The 24,204-nt window shown below is 42.9% G+C and overlaps 1 protein-coding gene across 2 annotated transcripts in view; it reads right to left on the bottom strand.

The window, feature by feature from the left end:
* LOC146776048 (fatty acyl-CoA hydrolase precursor, medium chain-like) overlaps positions 1-24,204 on the bottom strand; it is a 289,608-nt gene that overhangs the window by 177,398 nt on the left and 88,006 nt on the right. For both annotated transcript variants that reach the window (XM_085639390.1, XM_085639389.1), the window contains exon 8: positions 22,821-22,925. In XM_085639390.1, coding sequence (XP_085495516.1) covers positions 22,821-22,925 — 105 coding nt within the window. The remainder of the gene's footprint in view (positions 1-22,820; positions 22,926-24,204) is intronic.

Genomic DNA, 24,204 nt, shown 5'->3' with positions numbered 1-24,204 from the left:
TTAACTCAAAAGGAGTCTTGACCATACCTTGATGTACATTGGTACGATATGCCCATAAATGTCCTTGATGGCACACTGCACAGGTATGTTTGAAGCGACCGCTAATTGCATTGTGCCTTTGTCTAGCTTTTTAATTCTCTCACACAGACCATTTCCCTTTGGGTTATACAGTGAAGTACACATGTGTAAAAAGAAAAATCTATTTTTCTTGAGGTGAGTAGTGTACCATTGTCTGTAACAGGAATAGCGGGTTTGCCCTCCCTCCTAAAAATTTAACTTAAAACACTAATAGTGGATTATGTGGCAACATTTCTCATGAAGACCACCTCCACCCACCTTGAACAAGCATCTACCAAGACTGCCGCAAACTTTTAGTTATCTTGCAAGTCACAGAACGGACCAATAAAATCCATGCAAACTTTTTTCCAAACTCCTTCCAATCCAACTACATGCTCAAAAGAAACAGGTCCATCCAGTCTAACTCGCAACCTTTTTTCTGACTCTTTACAACTACTGCAATGCTCCACCTAATCCTTCACTTGCTTAGCTATACCTGGCCACCAAAATCTTTATTTGACTCTCTTGCCAGTTAAAGTTTGTCCCAGGTGCACTTCATGGGCCAAAGCAATAACCCTCCTAATGGATTCAGGTGGAACAAACCTCTCGCCCCTTAACAAAACAGAATCACCCTGTATGGATAGTTCATCTTGCAACTGGACAAAAAGTCTAAGACCTGCTGACACAGTACGTTTCCTTGAAACGCCTTCCCTCACCATTTTCATGACACCTGAAAGGGTATTATTCCAGTGCATGGCTCCTATTCTTTCCAATACTTTCTGGAGATGGCCCTGCCCAAACCCTCAGTGATATCATAAAGACTGGCTACCACCTCTTCAGTAACCATGTCCAGACATGCAGCCTTAGTGTCAGGTAACCTTGACAAGCAAACAGCTATACTGTTATGCCACCCAGGTACATGTTCACCCTTAAACGTGAAATCTTGTATTCTGACAGCAAGTCGTGCTAGTCTGCCAGACCAATATTTTGTGCCATCAGGACCCAAGACTTTAATAAGAGGTTTATAGTCTGTGCGTAATGTGAAACACACACACCACAGAGATGTTTAGTGGCCCATGCCTGCTAGTGCTTCATGTTCAATAACTCCTCTCAGCATCAGTTAAAGACCGTGAAGCAAAAGCAACTGTTTTCTCCTGCATGTCTCTGGGCCAAAACTGCACCACCGCCTATAGCACTGACGTCAGCCATCAGAATAATGTGTAATCCAGGACTGAACGGTGCCAAGATGTCAGCCTGTGCAATGTTCTCCTTAATCAGATGGAATGCCTTATGTTGTTCTTCACCCCATGTAAATTTCCTGCCCTTCCTCAACAATTCCCATAAAGGCTCCACCTTCTGCATAATCTTGAACAAATTTGGCGTAGTATTCAAACATCCCCATGAAAGACCTTAGGTGACCCCTGTCATCAGGAACCCTAATATTGACGATGGCACTTACCAAATCTTGCTTGGGTTGAATTGCTTCTTTAGTGATAAGGTATCCCAAATAATCAACTTCATCAACAGCGAATAAACACTTGTCTTTACGTAGTGTTAAACCAGCTCAACCCAAATGAGATAAAACGTGTTCAAAGATGGAGTTATGAGCGTTCTCATTTTGCCCGTATATCAGGATATCATCCTGAAAAAACACCCCCTGATTGATACCCTTTATAATGCAAGTAATGATTCTCTGAAATGCACTGGCTGTGGAGCGTAAACCAAACGGAAGTCTGCTGAATTGGAATGTGCCATCCGTTGTGATGAGAGAGGTGTATTTTCTCGAATCTGGAGGCAGTTTTATTTGATGGTACGCACTGTGCACATCCAATTTAGAAAACACGTTTCCACCAGCTAACATCAGAATGATCTCATTATTGTTGGGAAGCAAAAATTGTCCATAATGACAATCTTGTAATGAGCCATCCTGTTTCTTGGTGATACCGACTGGAGATAGCCATTGTGCCGCCTCTACAGTTTCAATGGCATTATCTTCCAGCATCTGTTTGATTATGTCTCTCACCTTTGCTCTGGCTGCCATTGGAATTCTTCTGGCAATGTGTTTGACAGGTATTGAGTTTTACCTTAGCTTCATTTTATGTACAAACCCATAGGCTTCCTGCAATCTAGTGTCAAAAACGTTTGCATGACGTTGTATAATATTATGTACTTCTGAGTTATCCACAATCATTACTTGTCGTTCTGCCCTTGGGTCCACCCTAATGTTGAGGTTGTACTGGTGAACTCAACCTAAAATAGCAGGATCTTCTTAAGGAACATAAACCTTTCCTTTTGTTTGTCTTTCACAAAACTTAATACCTGCCTCCATTACCCTAGGACACCAATGCTTGCTCCCTGGTAGCCCATCAAAATAACATCAGACAGGATTAATTTTACATCCTCCCATACAGAGTCACACAAACATATACCATTATCCTGACCTCGGTGTCATCTTCCTCCACCACTGCTACCTTGCCAGTAGCCTTGCACATGTGAGCATAGTGCCCCTTCCTCCTGCACTTGTGACATTCATTGCCTTGTGCAAAAAAGTTCCTTGAGTCTGCACCATGAAACATGCTTCCTCACCTATAGCAAAAACAAGTAGAGCCCTTTTGAGATGGAGACAACATGCCTTTACTTGTCTTAACTTTGTTACTGTTTATGCTTCCCATATTACTTTTACTATGCACAACAGTCACCCCTTCAGAATCACTTAAAGTGGCAAATTTCATCCCTTTTTCTTGCTGAATAAACTTCATTTCCCTCATACACATCTCGAATTCCTCTACAACTTTTGCAATAAAATAGCTTCTTTTAAACTGGGGTTACTGGCAGTCCACAACCTCTCTTGTGCCTCCTTGCTGTAGCATTGGACTATTAATTAATCTCTAATCATCTCTTCTTGCATTGGCCCAAATTGGCACTTATTTGACAACTCTCTTAACCTGGAAAAAAAATTGTCAATTGATTTATTCGCCCTTTGTGGTTGTGTATAAAACTTATGTCTGCAGTTAACAACTTTCTCTTGCTTTGCAAATCTAGTGCGTAGCCTGAGCAGAGCATCCTTGTAAACATCATCCACTTCCTCACCAGTAGCTGGAAGGTATTTAACAATATGTTGCCCCTCATTTCCTAACGCACCCAACAGCAAAGCTTTTTTCCTTATAGCTGGAAATCTTGTACCATCTAATGCCACTAAATAGCTTTTGAAACAAATGCTCCAATCCTCCCATTACATGGCTGGTTCCCCCACTGACATGAAGAAAGGTGGTGGAGCTGCAATAGAATTGGCAACATTCATGATGAGGTCATGAATTTCTTCAGCCACCTGCACACCCTGTATCACTAAACATCAACGTAATTAGGCACAGTAAATAGAAATGTCACCACTATATAGTGAAGATAAGGCTGTGTGAATCAGCGCAATGATGCTGCATGCATATGTTGTTGGATAAAGCTGTGGGTGTCACCATTTAATTTATCCCTTTTTCTTTTAGTTAGAATACATGTAGAAAGGTGTGCCTGCCCCCATGATAGCAGGTAGACAAGCTTCTTTCAAACAACTGGTGTGCGTGTCACCGTAATTAAAACAAGCACACACTCCACTTGAAGTGATGCTGCCACTTTAAGAAATCCTGGAGGTGTGTGCATCACCATGGTAAAGCACAGGTCATCCTCCAGCAAACACCGTCACATGTAGAAGAGCGCTGGCTCAATGAGAAAAGACCGGGAAAAACTTATTTTAAACAACTGGTGTGCGTTTCACCATAGTTAAAATAATCCCATACACAACTTGAAGTGAAGCTGCCCCTTTAAGGAATCCTGGAGGAGTGTGCATCACCGTGTTAACAGCTTAACGCACAGGTCAGCCTTCAGCAAATGCAGTCACATGCAGGAGAGCGCTGGCTCAATGAGGGAAGACAGATCGCCACTTTAGGAGCTGAAGCGGGTGTACGTATCACCGATCAGAAGATGCGTCGACCAAGATTAGGCTCCTCTCCTGGATCAGGAATAACGGAGGATCACTTATAGTCTACCGCCTGACGCAGCCTTTATCACAGCCGGTAAGCTTAGATGTCCACCTCTACACTTGTGCCAGCCGCTAACTGCCAGCCGCCAAAACAAATGGGTATGCGTCACGGCTCGTTAAACATTCAATTAAGACATAACTCAGAGGAGGAAAACATGAGGTAGAAGTAGCCACAGAATACTCCTGTTATGTCCGTGCAGTGGATTAGCCATGAGGTGACGTGCTTCTCCAGTGTGAACTGTTCTGCTGTCTACAGCCAATGCCTGGCCTATAGTTTCCAAAAATGTGGTAAACAAGGTGACGCTGATGCTCTTTTCTCAAAGAGGAAGCATTATTCTCTGGAAACAGCACAGGCACCAAATTGGAACAGCCAGGCAATAAATCCAACTCCCAACCGCCACACAATAGAATGACAAGACAATGTCACAGAATGATGTACATGTGATGGCAGCACGAGAATGGCAAAAAGGTGAGTGGGCCTGCACACCTAATGTACACAAGTTAATCAGAATATTATAATAGAACAGCTAAATTTAAAGATTCTTTTTAGCGTGAATTTACGTTGGGGATGTGAGCCTACATCCCTAATTGGTATAATCTAATGTAAAGAGGTTGTGGAAAACCATAACCTACGTGAAGCACCGCTTGGATGCAAAGGTCTCTACAAGTATAAGCATGAATAATCAAAATTTAATCAACAATTTTTCAATGTGACTCATGTCCATGAAAACGCAAAAACACTAAAACAATAGTCATGTTATATTTATATCCAATGCAAAACTTTAAGCGTGAACAGTATTAATTATACTGAGACATATACACATGAATATACTGTTTTCAACATAATTCATCTAACACTTTGATACATGTGCCTTGATTGAAAATCAAACTCGTGAAAAAAAGACAATCCCAATGCATTTCGGGTTAATACAAAACCCTTCGTCAGGGGATATATAACTAACAATAATCAGTAGAATGCGTGTAGTCGTATCTTGAAGACCACCTTCCAGAGCTACAACAACAAAAAACCATATGAATATACATGGAGGAATGAATGAAACAAGATCCAAAATACAGAATACAAAAATTTACTCATAGGATTTGCACTCGAAAGAAAGACTCTAGAAAAGAAACCAAAAGCCCAACACAGGAACGTGAGTGTGCGCGACAAGCTTTGAGAAACCGAGTAGTGCTCATCGCATGAAAAGTGCTTAAATGACTATGTTGTGAATCCTACTTAGTGCCCTTAGGCAATACTGGATGTAAGCTTACCGACGTGTGATAATTGTTAGGCTCTGTTAAAGTTCATCAGTCTGAAAACAAACAAAATGATCACCAGTCGATGAAACATCATGTGTTTACGAAAGCCAACAAAAAAACGTAAAAAAGTAAGCTATGCTTACCCTGTTCGATCAACCGATCGTTATATATGAGCCTCATTAGTATTCGTAAACGAAAAGCGCCTCTGTGATCTGAAATATATCAGAAACGTATCGTAAGCTGTGGTTTGTGAGTCATAAAAAATAAATAAAGTCTCACGTTTAAAGTAACGCCTCCACGTCTCACCTGGATCGAAGAATGCCCAAGTCTTCCGTATAGAATCACGCTACAACGGCATACGTGAGGTTACGTCCGTCCCAACAGTGGGCGGGTTGGTGTTTATACACAGCCGAATAGAAAAATAAAAGACAGACTCGCTCGGGATTAATCAACTAGCTTTACTCATGTGTGTTTTAGACGATAAGCCGACGTTAGTGAACAAATATCTTATTAATGGAAAAGAAACACAGCGATGCGCTAATGATAAAAAAGGAAACAAAAACCAAATTTAGTGTGTGAAAGAATAAATACACAACTAAATAATCAGAATGAAATGTGTGTCAAAAACCCGTTGAACAACTGCTAGTGAGGTCCAACGTATTTGTAGATAATGTAAGCTCATGAATGTAAAAATGAAGAAAGATCGTAAAATATGATAAGAAAACACCAAGAAATAGAGCAAAGAAATGACGAGTGCAAATCTTGTACAAACAAGTTAATTAGTGGCCTGTGATAAAAATACCACAGCCAGTATAGGATTTAAACAAAGCATAATAGTTCATAATGGTCATTGAGTCCCCCAGGGATCACTGTTCCCAGAAATTTGATCCAATGTGTCTCCCTACATGCTAAGACAGTGTTCACATCAGTGCCTGGTGACACGTGAATTCTATTCTAGAACGCATTCACATGTCACCAGACACTCGTCATTTCTTTGCTCTATTTCTTGTTCTTTTCTTATCATATTTTACGATCTTTCTTCATTTTTACATTCATGAGCTTACATTCTCTACAAATACGTTGGACCTCACTAGCAGTTGTTCAACGGGTTTTTGACACACATTTCATTCTGATTATTTAGTTTTGTATTTATTCTTTCACACACACTAAATTTGTTTTTTGTTTCCTTTCTTATAATTAGCGCATTGCTGTGTTTCTTTTCCATTAATAAGATATTTGTTCACCTACATCGGCTTATCGTCTAAAACACACATGAGTAAAGCTAGTTGATTAACCCCGAGCGAGTCTGTCTTTTATTTTTCTATTCGGCTGTGTATAAACACCAACGCGCCCACTGTTAGGACGGACGTAACCTCACGTATGCCGTTGTAGCGTGATTCTATACGGAAGACTTGGGCGTTCTTCGATCTAGGTGAGACGTGGAGCCGTTACTTTAAACATGAGACTTTATTTATTTTTTATGGCTCACAAACCACATCTTACGATACGTTTCTGATATATTTCAGATCACAGAGGCGCTTTCCGTTTACAAATACTAATGAGGCTCATATATAACGATCGGTTGATCGAACAGGGTAAGCGTAGCTTACTTTTTTACGTTTTTTTGTTGGCTTTCGTAAACACATGATGTTTCATCGACTGGTGATCATTTTGTTTGTTTTCAGACTGATGAACTTTAACAGAGCCTAACAATTATCACACATCGGTAAGCTTACATCCAGTATTGCCTAAGGGCACTAAGTAGGATTCACCACATATTCATTTGAGCATTTTTCATGCGATGAGCACTACTCGGTTTCTCAAAGCTTGTCGCGCACACTCACATTCCTGTGTTGGGCTTTTGGTTTCTTTTCTAAAGTCTTTCTGTCGAGTGCAAATCTTATGAGTACATTTTTGTATTCTGTATTTTGGATCTCGTTTCATTCATTCCTCCATGTATAATCATATGGTTTTTTGTTGTTGTAGCTCTGGAAGGTGGTCTTCAAGATACGACTACACGCATTCTGCTGATTATTGGTATTTATATATATCCCCTGACGAAGGGTTTTGTATTAACCCGAAATGCATTGGGATTGTCTTTTTTTCAAGAGTTTGATTTTCAATCAAGGCTCATGTATCAAAGTGTTAGATGAATTATGTTGAAAACAGTATATTCATGTGTATATGTCTCAGTATAATTAATACTGTTCACACTTAAAGTTTTGCATTGGATATAAATATAACATGACTATTGTTTTAGTGTTTTTGCGTTTTCATGGACATGAGTCACATTGAAAAATTGTTGATTAAATTTTGATTATTCATGCTTATACTTGTAGAGACCTTTGCGTCCAAGCGGTGCTTCACGTAGGTTATGGTTTTCCACAACCTCTTTACATTAGCACGAGAATGGCAGCATGAGGAGAGCTGCATAATGTTACACAAATTATAACACTGACCTCTGTGGCTAAAGTTGGGCCACAATAACCCATGGACTGAGGAACGACCACAAAGGCACCACAATCGACTGCAGGACAACCGGAGCATCAGAAGTACTCCATTATAGTCCATGGTGGTCACACTCTAAAGGCTGGAACTGGACAGAAAAATGCTCTAGCAGCCAGGTGATTGTCCAAACCTACCTCACTGGTTTCCTAGACTTCCATCCGGTTGAATTTGGTTGCACCAGCCGGCCTGGAGTAGTAGCACTTACTTTTACAAACTTTTGAAAAGTTTGCAAATTTTTGTTGACCAGTACTTGTTTGTGGTTGAAATTAAAAGTGAAACAAATCTTTGAAAAATCTTATCTCCAAAACCCTCCAGTCGATTTTGCCCACCTCACAATACAATGTATTTATATAAATTGGTGCCATGTTTCTTTCATGTTTGGTGACTTTCTTATTTCGGTGTTAGGTACAGTTAGATGTTCTACACTAAGGGGCCGATTCCGATGGCGGGTGGACTCGCAGCTGCAAAAGGGACCGCCCACCATAGTTGCGGTGGTCTCACCATACGAATTATGATGCGCCCACCACTGTGGCGGGCGCATCCTGTATATTTTACATTGCGGCGGGCGGTGCTGCAAGCAGCACCCAACCCAATGTAAAAAATACTTGTTGTGCTTTTACATGCACAATGTGACAGGCACCGCTCGGTGCCTAAAACATTGTACATACAAACGCATAGGTACCCCCCATGTGCACCCCCCACCCCCCCAATACCCTGGGGGCCCGCAATGGTCCCCCAACAGCAGGAACCACCAGCCTTTCCATGGCGGCAATACAGCCATGGAAAGGTTGATAACAGCCTGCATCGTAATATGGATGGCGGTGTCTTCCAGACACGTCACCATATTAAACCCGGTCTTTCCGTCTGCCGCGGACCCCCCAGCCATCATAATATGGCGGGGGGTCTTTGCGGTCAGGATGGCGGGCAGATCGCCCCCGCCGGGCCGGCGGTGACCACTGCTGACCCGGCGGGGACGATCCGCCTGCCATCGTAATCGGCCCCTTAGTTCCTTTGTTTAAGCCTTGTTGCTTGAAAGCCATAGCTGCCCATGGTTGAGCTTAAGGTTGTTCAAATGAGCCTGACTACACTCAATAAAGTTTTGCAAGAGTATTCCATGAGAAGGGCCCACAGCCATATCATATAATACACTCAGATCCTCACATATACCAACTCCCGCGGTAATGACATGTAATGGGGCTGATAAATAATGTATTCCTCATCAGGCCAGTCATGATAAAGGCTTACGTTTAAGATGTAAAATTAAAAATATTATCTGCATTTCATGCACATTGTTATTATGATGGGACTGTATACTGTTCTGATCACTTTACCAGGGAGCCCTTTGGAAGGCGGAGGTGCTGGTCAATTACCCATATTAGTATCAAACAAGAATGGGGGAGAACCAGGAAAAGTAAAGGGACGTCCCTATCCCTAACTTTAATGTACAATCAATGTGGATGTACCCACTGGAAGAGAAGAAGTGTTTCAGACTCACTGTGGTAGTAAACAGTGCCGCAGAATCATTAGGTTTTGTTAAAAGACCCCTCACACACCAACCTGGTTGGTGTCATGCTTCATCATTGGGGTCCCAACCGGGTGGCCGAATGCCGCCAAGTTGTGCTAAAATGCCTGATTACAGCGGAGCTGGTGTGGTGTGTTGGTGTGATGTGCAGATTAAAAATATCTCTGGGAATCCTTGCCAAATGTGTTTATTTGTGGCGGCCCAGGATATGCCAAAATCCAAGAGCGCAACTAATGGAGTTATTTTGACTCGTAGTTGTCTGTGATAGGTCTACATGTTTCAGCCCCTGAAAGAAAAATAGAGGGGGCGTTCATCAGGACCGTGTGAAAATAAGGTGAGTGAGTGGCAAAATATGGCCAAGTGAATATTTAAAAATCTCAACACACACTCTAAGGTGTGTTGGAGAGGATGAGGGGAGTCGATATTTATGACCCCACTTGTTGGAACCTATAATGGAAGAGACAAGACAAAACACATAAAGGAATAAAGAAGCAACATAAAATGTGATCTTTTGCGTGATCATGCGCCTGTCTATGTCTATATAGTGGGCATGGCAGTGAGTCCTTGTAGTCTGGTAGCCTGGTGGAAGGAGTGCTATATAATGGAAGTAGCATATGGCAGTTAAATCGGCTGTACCATGTGAGAGAATAGCATGCTAGTCAGCAATGAAGTGATGATATCGATAGCGAGTACTGTGTAATACATGCAGCATGCTAAGGATGTCATCATGTGGGCAAGCGTTGCCCAGAGATGTCCCCCAATTGCAGATTAGCTCTGCGGTACAGGTGGAGAGCTTCATGGTAGCCAAGGTGGCCGGTGTGTCGCCTGTGGCAGAAGTGACCAGCACTGGTTACAGCATGCAGCTGATTTCAAGAAAAACTTGCATTTTTGAGGACAGTGCTGTAAAAAGGTGCAGGTTTAAAAAGAGAACATAATTACACTAGAATAAAGTGTTTTGCAGCATTTCAGGGCCGGGAGGGGAATCGTATGCAGTCACACTCTGTGGCAAAGGAGTAATGGGGAAAAGCGATGAGAGACATCTAGGCAAGTAGTGCAACTGTATACAGAAGTAGTATATGCGACTGAACATGTCTGCGACAAAGGTAAAAGAATGCGCTGATCATAGCGCACTCACAAGCTGAAGCATCTTACTTCGTCAAGACGGATGTCCTGCTACAACCTACTCCGGTCTCCTGTGGTCCTGGCTGCTGGCGTTTGTGTCGGTGCCGGGGACTTTGTAACGGGAGCGTCGGCTTGGGGGCACGTCCAACGGAGAGACAACTAGAGTGCTCGCAATGGGCTACCCGCGCATGTGCGGGCACCATATTGGAGCGATGTGAACTTTCCTGAACTGCCAGAAAGCTAATGCCTCAAGGGAACAGGATGTATTATGAAGGGGCGCATTAAAAAAATGGGGGGGCACGTTACTGGTGTTGATGTCCTTAGGGATTGTGAAGGACTCAAGGGTAAACCGCTAGAGTGCTCTACGTCAGCATACCGCGCATGTGCGGGCGCCATATTGGAGTGATGTAAACCTTTCTGATCAGTCGTATGGCTAGTACCGGGGACCTCAAAGGGGCAGGATACATTTTGAAGGGGCACATTACAAAAGGGAAGCGCGTTACTGGTGTTGACATCCTAAGAAGTTGTGAAAGATGGTAAAACACCGAAGAGTAAACATGATAATTGGGCAAGCTAGAAAGCCCGCAGGGGGCGACAGTAAGGCAAATGAAGGGCTAATAGCATATCTAAAAAATTGGCGCTCCGTGATTAGGTAGGCATCGTATGATAATAAAATAAGCTAAAAGTCAAAATGAAATGCCACAGGAGTGGCCTGGCAACTAATAGAGGAACAGTGGAAGGGATCAGTATGGTAGGGGAGAGCTATGGGCATGGATACCTTAGGGTGTTCCACCATGTTGTAAAGCCCTGTGGAGAGGTTTAGAGCTCATTGTGGGAATAATTTCCAATGTGATACGAGTGGCTGGAGTCTATGCACTGGGTGATGCCACAGTTACTTGCTGAGGGAGTTCCAGGGAATGTTATCGTTAAGTCCAGTCAAAGGACTGGATAAGTGATAAATCCATTGCTGTTCCTTTTCCAGTAGACGACTTTGGATGTTGGGGGTGGTCGGTTCCAATGTTTCATTTACGACCCAACGCATGTCATTTGTGGTGTGACCTGCCTCTAGGAAATGGTTTGTCATCCTGGTGAAGTTTTTCTTGCAGCGGATGGTGCTGCGGTGCTCACAGATGCTGGTCTTCACTTTTCTGTTAGTCATGCCTATGTGCGTGAGGCCGCACGGGCAGATAATGCGGTAGATGGCATGTGCAGTATTGCAGTTGGTGTGCTTCCCGATAACCCAGGTTTTCCCTGGTTCTAGTGATAGAGTTTTGGTAGTTTCAGTGATGTGGCAAACACTGCAATTTCCGCATGGGTAGTGGCCCACTATGTTGGGAAGGCCCCATGTGTTCAGAACTGTGTTGTTCGATTGGGGAGGTTGTTTGGGGTACGTGGATACAAGTGTGTCTTTTAGGGATCTGGAGCTTCTATAAGATAGCAACGGTTTACCCACTTTAGTTTCCCAGTGTGCAGTATGTTCAAGTTTTTCTTAATGATTTGTGACACTTTGTGTGAGACAGAGTTGTGTGTAACCACATGTGTAAGTGGAATGGAAACGTCAGGGTGTTCAATAGTCTCAAGTAGGCCCTCTCGATTCTGATTACAGACACGTTGTTGTTCTCTTGCTGTGATCTTTTTGGGAGAGCCTCGGTGTAGTAACATGATGCTAAGGGCATTAGCCTGAACTTTGAAATCATGTACTTCGTTACAATTCCTGCGTAAACGTAGAAATTGGCCGTAAGGGAGGTTTTCACGTAATGTTCTCGGATGAAAACTAGAAGTGTAACAATGAGTTACGGGCTGTTGGTTTGACATTTTTTTTTGCTTTTAAGTGTTCCTTTATCAGCTGTGATCTCTAGATCCAAGAAAACCATGGTGTGCCGATGAACATTGTGAGTGAACTTGAGGTTTGAGTCAAAGGTTTTGATCCACTGGCAGAAGGTTGTGAGGGAATCTTCGTCGCCCTCCCAGATAAGTATGATGTCATTGATATAATGTTTATAGAATGTGATCTGGGGAATTTGTGGTCTGTTGTTACAGAAAAGGTAAGTCATTTCAAAGTTGTGGACTTAAAGTCCAGCCACATTGGGAGCGAAAACGCTTCCCATGGAAGTTCCATATTTTTGCAGGTATATTTTGCCTTCAAATTCAAAGTAATTGTCTTTGAGTGCTAGTGAAGCACACTCTAAAATGAATTGTTTAGGAGTGTGGTAGTTCCAAGCTGTATTGTCCAGAGCCAATTTGAGTACAGTAAGCGTGTCGTATTGTGGCAAGCTGGTGTATAGGCTCTCCACGTCTAGACTGACAAGAAAGGAAGTCTTTGGGTTGTATGTCAGATTGTCAATCAGTCTTAGGAGGTCTTTAGTGTCCTTCAAGTAGGTGTTAGTAGACTGTACTATGGGCTGTAAGAAGAAGTTGCAGTACCTGAGACGATGGGGCGTCCAGGAGGTGGTATCTTGTTCTTGTGTATCCTGGGAACAGTATAGAAATACAGAATTTTCCCTTCTGTAGTGGACGGTGAGGAATTGGGCTTTCTGTCTGGTGATCTGTCCACTGTTTTCCGCTTCAGTCACCAAATCATGGATTTTAGTTCTGAGGTGAGCACTGGGGTCCTCCGTAAGTCTCTGGTAATTTTTGTTGTCGTTGAGGAGGCGTTTGCACTCATTGCGGTAGTCTTCTTTATTCTGGATGACAATACCTCCGCCTTTATCAGCTGGTTTGATGATAATATTCTCATTGGCTTTGAGAGTTTTTAGGGCCTGTCGCTCCTTCTTGCTCGTGTTTTGGAAGTTGTTGTCTTCCTTTAAAGCTTCTATCTCTTTGAAGATAGCTTGTTCATAGACTAGTATTTCCGGCGGTATGGCGCTAGGTGGTGGGATGAAGGTTGATTTGATTTTAAAGTGGATGTCGCCTTGTTGTCCGGAATCTGGAGAGTTTCAAAGCAGGCTTTGAGTATGAGCTTGCAGAAGAATTCTGCGAGCTCACAATGCAGCTGGAATGTATCCAATTTGGTGGTTGGTGCAAATCCGAATCCTTTGTTGAGGATGGTTTCTTCAGTAGGGGTGAGCTTGTGTGAGGAAAGGTTGGTCACAAGGTTTACCTGGAGCTTGAGCCTGGTTGTTGGTCCCTTGTCTTGCTTCATGTTTGGGCTCCTGGATGTTGGTCGTCTTCCCACTGGATCTGGGTTTGTCGGCATCTCCTGCCACGTCTACGGTGACCTCCCCCTAAAAAATGGAACACTTGGTTTTGGTTCATGTACGGTGGGGGTGGTCCAAAGGGGGGGTTCCAGCCATACATGAAATGTGGGTTCATCTGGGGGTATGGGGTTTGGAACTGCATGTTGGTACCTGGAGGAGGTTTGTGGCCATGGTTGTTGCCAGCCGTTGTTCCTGCCTCTTCCACGTTGTCTGTTCCGGTGGCTCCCAATGCTTGAGTTGCTACTGGAAGATGAGTCCTCATCTGAAGGGCCTCCTAAGGTGTCTGAGTGTTTTGATGGTTTAAAATCGTCTTCAGCATACAGGTAGGGTTTTGAGGTATGAAAATGTTTTCAGATCTTTCTGAAATATTTGGATCTTGGCTTGGGTAAGCCCCTCTTTGTATTCATTTATTTCCTTGTTGGTCTTCTCTAGATTCATCTTGAAGGAGGTCATCGTGGTCTTGAAATGAGCCTCTGTAGCTTCAAACTGTATAAGAATAGCATTGGATAACTTCTTAGCTGTTTGGATGATGAGAATCATCCAATCACGCGTGCATCTCCATGCTATGTCAATGTCAATGTCAAACGTTTTTATAGAGCGCACAAATCACCAAAAGGTCTCAAGCCGCCAAATCTTTTCAAAAAGTGGCATACTCGAGGAAGATGCGTCGGGCATTGGTGACTAGGAGCCCCCTAGGGGCTGTACTGTTACTGTTAGATTTGGGGGTCTCTAGTTGGCAGAGGTAGGTACCTTTGTCCAAGTAGGGGCCCTTGCGTCTAGTCAGGGTAAGGGGGTACACTCCTAAAATAACCCTTGCTCACCCCCTTGGTATCTTGGCACGAGCAGACAGGCTTATCTCAGAGGCAGTGTGTAAAGCATTTGTGAACAAATACAGTAATTAAGTGACAACACTACAGATGGACACTACACAAGTTTTATATTAAAAATAAGTATTATTTATATAGACTTATCACAAGACCACAAACAACAAAACTCCATAATACTGTACTTAAAATGGTATAATTAGCCTAGTTCTCTTCAGATGTCAACATGCGAAGTTTAATGTACCTTAGATGCGTAACGCAATACAAGGAAAGTGTTGCAGGGAAGGTGGTGTGTCAGTTCCTTACATGCAAGAACGGTGATGCGTCTGGTCCCTACTGCTGAGTAGGGGATGCGTCGGTTCTTCTCTGCCAGGGGAGGTGATGCGTCGGTTTCATACAGCGCTTCCGTAGCGATGCGGCACGCAACGCCGTGATGGGATGCAGATCCGATGCAAAGAAACAAAGGCGTCTTTTCTTGATGCGACATACTTGCAGACCGTGACAGGCCCTGCGACACGCTTCTCGGTGATGCGGCAGCGCCTGCTGCGACATCGAACCTCTTCTCCAATGGTGCGGGATGCTCCGGCAAAGATGCGAGCCGCGACAGGCCCTGCGACACGCTTCCCGGTGATGCGGCGGCATCTGATGCGACGTCGATCCCCTTCTCCGGCGATGCGAGGCGCATTTTCGTTGTGAAGCGACAGCGGCAGCGCGGCAACACGCTTCTTGCACATGAGTCGTGCTTCCAGCTCCTTGCGACACGCAGTCCCTCAGAAAGCCTCGCAAAACAGCAGGCACTTCCAAATAACTCTTGGGGAGCTGGTGGGTGAAGTCTGTTGTCTCTGAGACTTCAGCAGGAGTCAAGCTCTTTTCTCAAGCCCTTGGAGATCTTTCACAAGTTGAATAAAGTGCACAAAGTTCCTTCTCCTCTCTTTGGCAGTCAGGCAACCACTGCAGGCCAATCCCTCAAGCTTACGGATAGTCTCTCCTCAGTCTCTCTGGTTCCTCTCCTCCACAAAGGTTTCTTCTTGTTTCCCAAAGTGATCTAAAGTTCTTGGGTCCCAATATTTATACCCAGTTTCTCTTTGTTCTCTGGAGCAGAGTGACCTTTGCCGAGTCCAAACCAGTTCTGGTCAGTCCTGGAGCAGAGACATCAGACGCACCACAGGAGGTGGAGCCAGCATTGTGGAGGGAAGTCAAAGGCCTATTCAGGTCCCAGGTGCAACTCCTCCCACGCATCTGCATGTAGATCTTCCTATTCAGCCCTGTCCTGACTCACCCTGTCTCCTGGAATTTCCCCAGCCCCTGCCACTCAAACTCCAGACAAGGAATACACAACCTAGCAGAGGCAGGCTTGGATGGTTAGACAAGAAAATACCTACTTTCTAAAAGTGGTATTTTCAAACCAGAATGTTAAAACCAACTTTACTAAAAGATGTATTTTATCATTCTGAGTTCAGGCATTCTAAACTCGAATTTCTACAATGTTCCCTGGGTCAGTTAGGATTATAAAATGTGATAATCCAACTGCCCATTCTGGCCTATGGGGAACATCTAGCCTTGCAATAGTGAAAAACAAAAATGGCTGTAATTCACTATTAGGACATGCCACGCACATCAGGGCTTGTCCTACCTTATACTTATAATGCACCCTGTCCTTGGGCCTACCATATGTGTGTCTGATATGAAGAAAAGGGAAGGTTTATAGACTGGCAAGTGGGTGCACTTGCCCAGTCAGCATGGCAGTACCAGACTGCACACAGGCTCTGCAATGGCAAGCCTTAGACACATGTTTACAGGCTGCTTCTGTGGGTGGCACAACCAGTGCTGTAAGCCCACCAGCAGCATTTGGATTACCAGCCCTGGGCACTCCTGGTGCACTGTACTATGGTTTGACAGGTAAACCAAACCAGCGAATCATGGAATCACTAATTCATACATCAATTTACAATAGGGAGAGCATATGCACTTTAGCACTGATCAACAGTGGTATAGTGCCCAGAGTCATAAAACAGCCAACAACAGGTCAGAATAAATATAGCAGAAAGGCAAAAAGTTCAGGGATGACCCTGCAAAAAGGGCCAAGTCCAACAGTTACGTAAATATCCCGTAAGCTTGTCTCCGTGGAGGATAGTGCGTATTCTGTTCCTCTTTTTTTCATTTAGATTGTCCCAATCTGCCGTTTGGGCAATAGAGGAAGCTACGTTGAGGTCCGCCAGAAGCGGTGGGTCTGAGAGGATGAGACTGACATTGTCCTCTGTGAATCCCAGTCCCAGCCCACGCTCCTGTTACAAAATCCCCGGCACCGACACAAACGCCAGCAGCCAGGACCACGGGAGACCGCAGTAGGTTGTAGCGGGACATCCATCTTGATGAAGTAAGATGCTTCAGCTTGTGAGCGCGCTATGCTCAGCGCATTCTTTTACCTTTATCACAGACATGTTCAGTCGCGTATACGACTCTCATATACAGTTGCGCTACTTGCCTAGATGTCTCTCATCGCTTTTCCCCATTCCTCCTTCGCCACAGAGTGTGACTACAGACGATTCCCCTCCTGGGCCCTGAAATGCTACAAAACACGTTATTCTAGTGGAAATATATTCTCTTTTTAAACCTGCACTTTGTTACTGCACTTTCCTCAAAAATGCACGTTTTTTTTGCAATCAGCTGCATGATGCAATCAGTGCCGGTCACTTGTGCCACAGGCGACACACCAGCCACCTTGGCTATCATGAAGCACTCCACCTATACCGCAGAGCTATTCTGCAATTGGGGGACATCGCTGGGCAACGCTTGCCCCACATGATGACATCCTTAGCATGCTGCATATATTCCACAGTACTCGCTATCGATATCATCACTTCATTGCTGACTACCATGCTATTCTCTCACATGGTACAGCCAATTTAACTGCCATATGCTACTTCCATTATATAGCACTCCTTCCACCAGGCTACCAGACTACAAGGACTCACTGCCATGCCCACTATATAGACATAGACAGGCGTATGATCACGAAAAAGATTGCATTTTATGGTGTTTCTTTATTCCTTTTTGTGTTTTGTCTTGTCTCATCCTTTACAGGTTCCAACAAGTGGGGTCGTAAGTATTGACTCCCCTCGTCCTCTCCAACACACCTTAGCGCGTGTGTTGAGATTTTTAAATATTCACGTGGCCATATTTTGCCACTCACTCACCTTATTTTCACACAGACCTGATGAAAGCCCACTCTATTTTTCTTTCAGGGGCTGAAACATGTAGACCTATCACAGACAACTACGAGTCAAAACAACTCCATTAGTTGCGCTCTTGGATTTTACCATATCCTGAGCCGCCACAAATAAACACATTTGGCAAGGATTCTCAGAGATAATTTTAATCTGCACATCTCACATCACACCAACACACCATACCAGCTCTGCTGTAATCAGGTGTTGTAGCACAACCGGGCGGCATTCGGCCACCCGGTTGGGACCCAAATGATGAAGCATGACACCAACCAGGTTGGTTTGTGAGGGGTCTTTTAACAAAACTTAATGGTTCTGTGGCACTGCTTACTACCAGAGTGAGTACGAAACCCTTCTTCTCTTCCAGTGGGTACGTCCACATTGTTTGTACAATTACCCACATTGCCAATGCCTCTGGTTTTAGACATAGGTCCGTTGTTGTTCAATATGTCTGGAAGGAATAACACAACACTCCAAGAAAGGCACCAAATACTGCTCAGGTGGCATGCTGCATGAAGCCCAGGATTTTAGTTTATTTGTTTTAAGCTACATCCATAATTACATAAGCTATGCTTCTAGGAAGAGCTCATACTCTCCTTTGGATGTGACCCTAGTAGAGACCCCCACCACATTTTTTAGCCCACCTAAATCACTGACCACTGTTTCAAGTTGTGATCGACATCCTGGATTGTTTCAATTTGTTTGTAATATGCACTGAATCTGCCCACTACTTTTTGGAACTGAAAAAGTGTTGAACCTCCAAGAAAGCAGAAGGTTTATAGGGATGATTGAGCCGAAGGGATGACTGTCTGCATGTATACCTCGGATTTATTTGTATTGGAAATGTTACTAATAAATCCCACAGGCAATAAAGATATCTCTGAGGTGATCTGTGGGTTCCTGAACTAGATGAGAGGGATAAAAAGTGTGACCTCTTGGCCTTCCGAACGAGCACATTTTAGGTTAATTGCATACTGTGCAAAGAGCACTCCATGTTTTAATAGGCATGTACAATGTCTTTATAACTTTTTACACTGCATTATATAAGCACTTGTTTTATACTGATAAAAATGAGAGACTGTTTATAATGCTTTTAACCTGCATTACCTACCATGCGGTAGTTAAGGAGAGGGCTTTTACTTTTCCGAGCTCAATGATACTAATTTATCAAATTTAGAAGAATTACAGGACAATTTGACCCCTTCTGAATTCAATCTTGAGAACCAGAAGTTTATAAAAACCTCTTAAGCAGGTGGAGTGACCCCTGACATATCACTTCCATATAGAGAACAGTGACTTATAATTTCGCATTTAGCCCAATACAATTGTAAACAGTGATCGAAGAGCCCTGAATATAATGAGAAACCAAAACACATTAAGTCAAGTAAGAGGAGAATTAGGATAGCCTTGTGAGTGACTCAGCCTTTTGATTCAAGTGCATAAGGTGATCTTGGGAGTAGGTGATTTGTGAAAGCTCTTTGTCTGGAAACCAAGGCATACAGCTGGTGGGAATGGAAGAGCCCTAGCAGGCCAATGTGAATGAGTCAGTACTGGCACTCAAATGCATAATGCATGTCAGGATAATGGTGCACTTTGAGATCTCTGAGGATATCACCATGTGTGGACTGCATATCGATGCAGAGGTGCATTGTGAGTATTTTGTAATGTAGCAGTGATATTCAAGTGAAGGAGAATAGTTTGGGCCCCTTTTTGAATTTATGGTAGGAGTGTGTTATAATCACGGTTAGTTTGTACTCACATATATATTCTGCGTGACTAATGTTTAAGAAGAAGAAAGAGGAATTCAAATTGATTACGTATCCTCGTGACTAACATGATTTTCATGTGTTTACTGATTTTTTTAATATTACACTCATAATACTGGCATATTACACTCATAATACTGGTATATTACGACTTGTCATTTATAACTGTTGAAATATATGATGAAAGTATGGCTTATTGGCTTGTAGAAGTGCTCACATAATGCAACCTGTGCATAGTTAATTTAGCCTAACTGTAGGCCTGAAAAGCATTTCTAATGTATTTTTCAGCTATTGTTTGAATTCTTATTTTTCTTGCGTTTCGGAATATTGTGTTCCCACTGCAGCTGAACAAGGCTTCATTAGTTGAGAGAAAATGTTATTGTTCCTAGTAGATAGAGTGGCCTGAGAAGGAGAATTGCATTAACAGATGGGGGACAAGTTCTTGTGGGAGAAGAAGATGGCACCAAGGACGTATGAAACATTTCAGCGTGTGAACATGGAGGCAAAGAAAGGAAGATGGAGTGTGCTGGAAATAGAAATTTATTAGTGGCACTATGGGAGGTGCCTTAATTCAGTGATTGCCTGTGTTGTAATGTAGTAAGGCACAGCTGACACTTTGCGTTAGGATGCCTTGAAGTACAGATCTCATCTTGATCTCCGTGGCTTCATGTTACATGAACCTGATTGGACTTTAACAGTTTACACCTTTTCCCCCACTTCTGCTAAGCTTATTTTAGGATAGGATCTTCACTTTAAGATAGAGTAGGGATAGTTTGAGGTTTGTTGGGCTTTTATGAGAAAGTTTGATGCAATTCAACGTGCAATTTTGCCTTTTGAAAACATATGCGGCGGTGATCTATTTTTCATCTTGTTATACCAACTGAATCGGTTTTGGAGATTCAGTTTCATTCTGTTTACTCCGTATTTGTACACCATAATGCTCAAATTGGTGTACATTAATCTGTTTCAGAATTTGAATTAAACCAACTAACTTGAATTTAGCTGTCGACCTGAATTCTTACTTGATAATGTGGACTTTCAAAATCTAGATGTTTTCTCTTTACCTCTCATGCTGCTTAAAAAACCATTGAGTCAGATTATTTAGGAGTGTGGGTTCCAGCTTTCCCACAAGTGTACACTGCATGACATGCCAGAGATGCTTTTTGAGAGCTCTTCAGGTGTTTCAATAATAAGAAAGCAGTGACTGCTCAAAGTCTGGAGTAAGGAAGCTTTATAAGAGTTCAGTAGATCTCTCAGTACTGACATAGGCATTCATTTCAGGTCAAAATAAACATGTATTGGGGGAGCTCAGCAGGTGTCTTAGTACTGTTACTGTGGCACTTGTGTGAATACGGTATAGGTGCACTGTCATAGCCATTTGGGTATCATTGTACGGGAACAGCAATGCATGGTGTAGGTCTGGAAAGAGGAGACTCGTGAGATCTCTACCAATGAAAAGATTAACATAAAAATGTAAATGCACTATAAATGCCTCTGGGTATTATTTTTAAAGGTCTATGTAAATGTGAAGAAATGTCTATCTTTGCATGGTCACTCAAAGTTGTTTCTGACAGATGCTGCTGGTATTTTGACTCTGAAAGTGCACTGAGTTCTGGCAAACAGGCCTCAGTGCCAGTGATCTTACCCTTAACCGGGTGTTTGTCTAATTCGCTCACCCACAATTGGCGTGTTAACTTACTTATAAGTCCCTAGTATATGCTACAAGGGGAACACAGTGCCTGCAAGTTAAGTACCCCTTGTAAGCTGCAGCACTTTTTGTGCCACCACAAGTGTGACAAAGTAAAGCATGACTCCCAACCTGCCATTGCCAGCCTCAGAGATCAGCTTGTATGCTACTAACTTGACTTTGCCATTTAAACCAACGGCAAAATCTAGAACTTCCTTTTTGGTATTTATAAGTCACCTTTAGGGCAGACCTACGGAGCCCTAAAGGCACAGTGCTTGATTTTAAAAAGTTGGACATGTGTTTTATTAACTTCACATGTCCTGACAGTAAAAACCCGACATTGTCATTTTTACAGTGGAAAGGCCCTCAAATGGATCTGCTCCTTCTCACCGGAAGCTCACTAACCATCAACATGCCCTCCCAATGCCTCTGCAAAAAAGATCTTTTGCTTCAGAGTCCCGCAGGACTTTTCGCTCAGCCCAATGCTCTTAAACATCTACATTACTATCTAATGTCATCCGAGTTCACAGCATGAATATCCTTACTTATGCAGACAGCACGCAACTAATACTGTTCCTCTCAGATAAAACACCCAGCACAAGGAACACGTTCACCACATGTAAGACAGAAGTAGCTACCTGGATGAAACCTAATTGCCTCAAATCGAAATCAGACACAACTGAGGTGGTAGTTTTCAGGACACATGCCTCACTATGGGACTCCGACTGGCGGCCCACAAACCTTAGACCCACCCCAAGTCCTGCTTGCCAGCGAAAAACCTCAGAATCATCATATAATACAAACAGGACATGACCTCCCAAGTCAATGCAGTTGTCTCTGCCTGCTGCAACACACTAAGAATGCTGAGGAAAATCTTGAAGTGGCTACCGGACAACACCAGGAAAATGATCACCCAAGCCCTCATCAACAGCAGACTAAGCTATGAATCCACTCTTTATGCATCGAATACCAACCAGGTCAGAAGAAGATTGCACACCATCCAAAACTCAACAGCCATGCTGCTGGAGGTTGACCAAGGGGTGGCCACTGGAAGTCCCTCAACACCAGCTCAGCATTCTCAGCATCCAGCATCCTTTGTATGTGGACTTTTGCGGTTTGCTCATTGGCCCTGGAACTGGACTGGAGACTGCTCAAACCAGAAAGTACATTTTCATCTAGACCTTATTGGTCACTGTGCCTTGCCCCATATGAAAGTTGGTCCCCACAACAGTACCCATATAGGCATTTTCATGGCAATTGTTGTGGCTAAACCTAAACCATGAGTCTGGTTGTTTACAATTTAATGCATTGAGTGAAAAGCTGTGATGTATTGTTCCTTTGAAAATTCATATCTTGGGAACCCTCCCATAGATTTTTGTCATCAAGATAAAATACAACCTATTTTTATAGACTGGTGTTGGACTTTTATATTGTTACTTTCTCTTTTTATTCAGCTGTTTTGGTACGTTTTGATCTTTTACACTTGTTCCTTTTAAATCCTCATAGTAACCTATTGTACTATGTTAATTAAATGTGCTTTTTGCGTCTGCTACAAAGCAGCTTACACTTCAGCACATTACCCACATTTGTAATAGCCAAAAATTCAACAGCATCACTCACCATCTTGTGAACTGGTTCCATGATCTCCTCTTCTGTCTTCTTCCTCATACAGTTCACTATTGCAGCGGAGTCCAAGGTTTCACAGCCAGTCGCGTTCACTATCATCTGCACGTTTTTGCCCAAAAATTGAGATGATGAATAGTGTATGAATGAAACCAAAAAATACATATGCCATTATGAAATCAAAGTTTGTTCCATATTTACTTTAACCACACTCTTGTAACCTCCAGAGATTCTGAATCTTACACAATTTCTAAAATAATTAATTTAGTCAATAATGTACGGATGCACAGTATTATCTGAGTGTGATCATATTTAAATTTTATGGATGTGATAGTGAAGATGAAGCATTTATTATTTCAGTTTGCATATAAAGCTTAGTATCAAAGTGCTTATATTTTATATTCTATAGATAATACTCAGCTCAGTAAAAATAAATACTTACTACATAAACCTTGGAAATATCAGATACTAATTGAGTGATCCCAACCATAACTAATAACTGTGACCCTAAAGTTCGCAGAATACTACAGCTGATACCATAGCCAACAAGTAGCATCACACTAGAAAATATACCAGGAATGCATTTTGTATCTGTGAGGTTTTCCCAATGCCAGTTTTGAGTTTAAGTGCATCTGAATCAAGACAACTCAAAAGACTAGTGACGGTCAAAATGAAAATAGGATATCCAAAGAGAAGAAATCGAGAGGAGGAAAGATGTACTGCAATATTAATAAAAAATGATGGTTACAGCAATGGCACTTTAACTCCAAGAGAAAGCAGTATGGGCGTCTAACAGTAAAACATTTATTTGTCAGAAGTGCAATTCAGGATGAGGTAAAATGGTGCTGTGTTGACTAGGGACCATCCGTCTCATTCCTCAGGCACGAAATGTATCCCTTATTGTAAGAAAAACAGGCTTTTTGCAGGTGTCTCCCCACTTTTTGTCCCCATTTGGACTACTAGATGCTGGTATTTGACTCTGAAAGTGCACTGAAGCCTGCTAACCATGCCCCAGTGCCAGTGCTCTCTCTGGCTAAAACTGATACATATGAATTGGCAACCTCAATTGGCAAGGACTGTAACCTCCTTATAAGTAAATGGTACCAGTGGTACCCAGGGCATGAGAATTAATTTGGTCACCAGGGCTTGAAGCACTGATTGTGCCACCCTGAGTGACCCAAGTAAACAGATGACAGCAGGCCTGCTAATGCATATTACAGGAGCAGTGCAAACTGCATGAACTCGGCTTTGCCCTCACTGTCTGTTGCAAAGTCAAGCACTATTTTTTAATATATTCCAGTTACCCCTAAGAAAGGCCACCAGAGCCCAGGAGGCAGGTTGTATTAGATTAAATTTGAGGACATATAAGTGCAAGCTTATG

This window comes from Triturus cristatus, chromosome 12 (genome assembly GCF_964204655.1).
Source record: "Triturus cristatus chromosome 12, aTriCri1.1, whole genome shotgun sequence".
Classification (NCBI taxonomy): Eukaryota; Metazoa; Chordata; class Amphibia; order Caudata; family Salamandridae; genus Triturus; species Triturus cristatus.
This window is presented reverse-complemented; position numbering and strand designations above follow the sequence as displayed.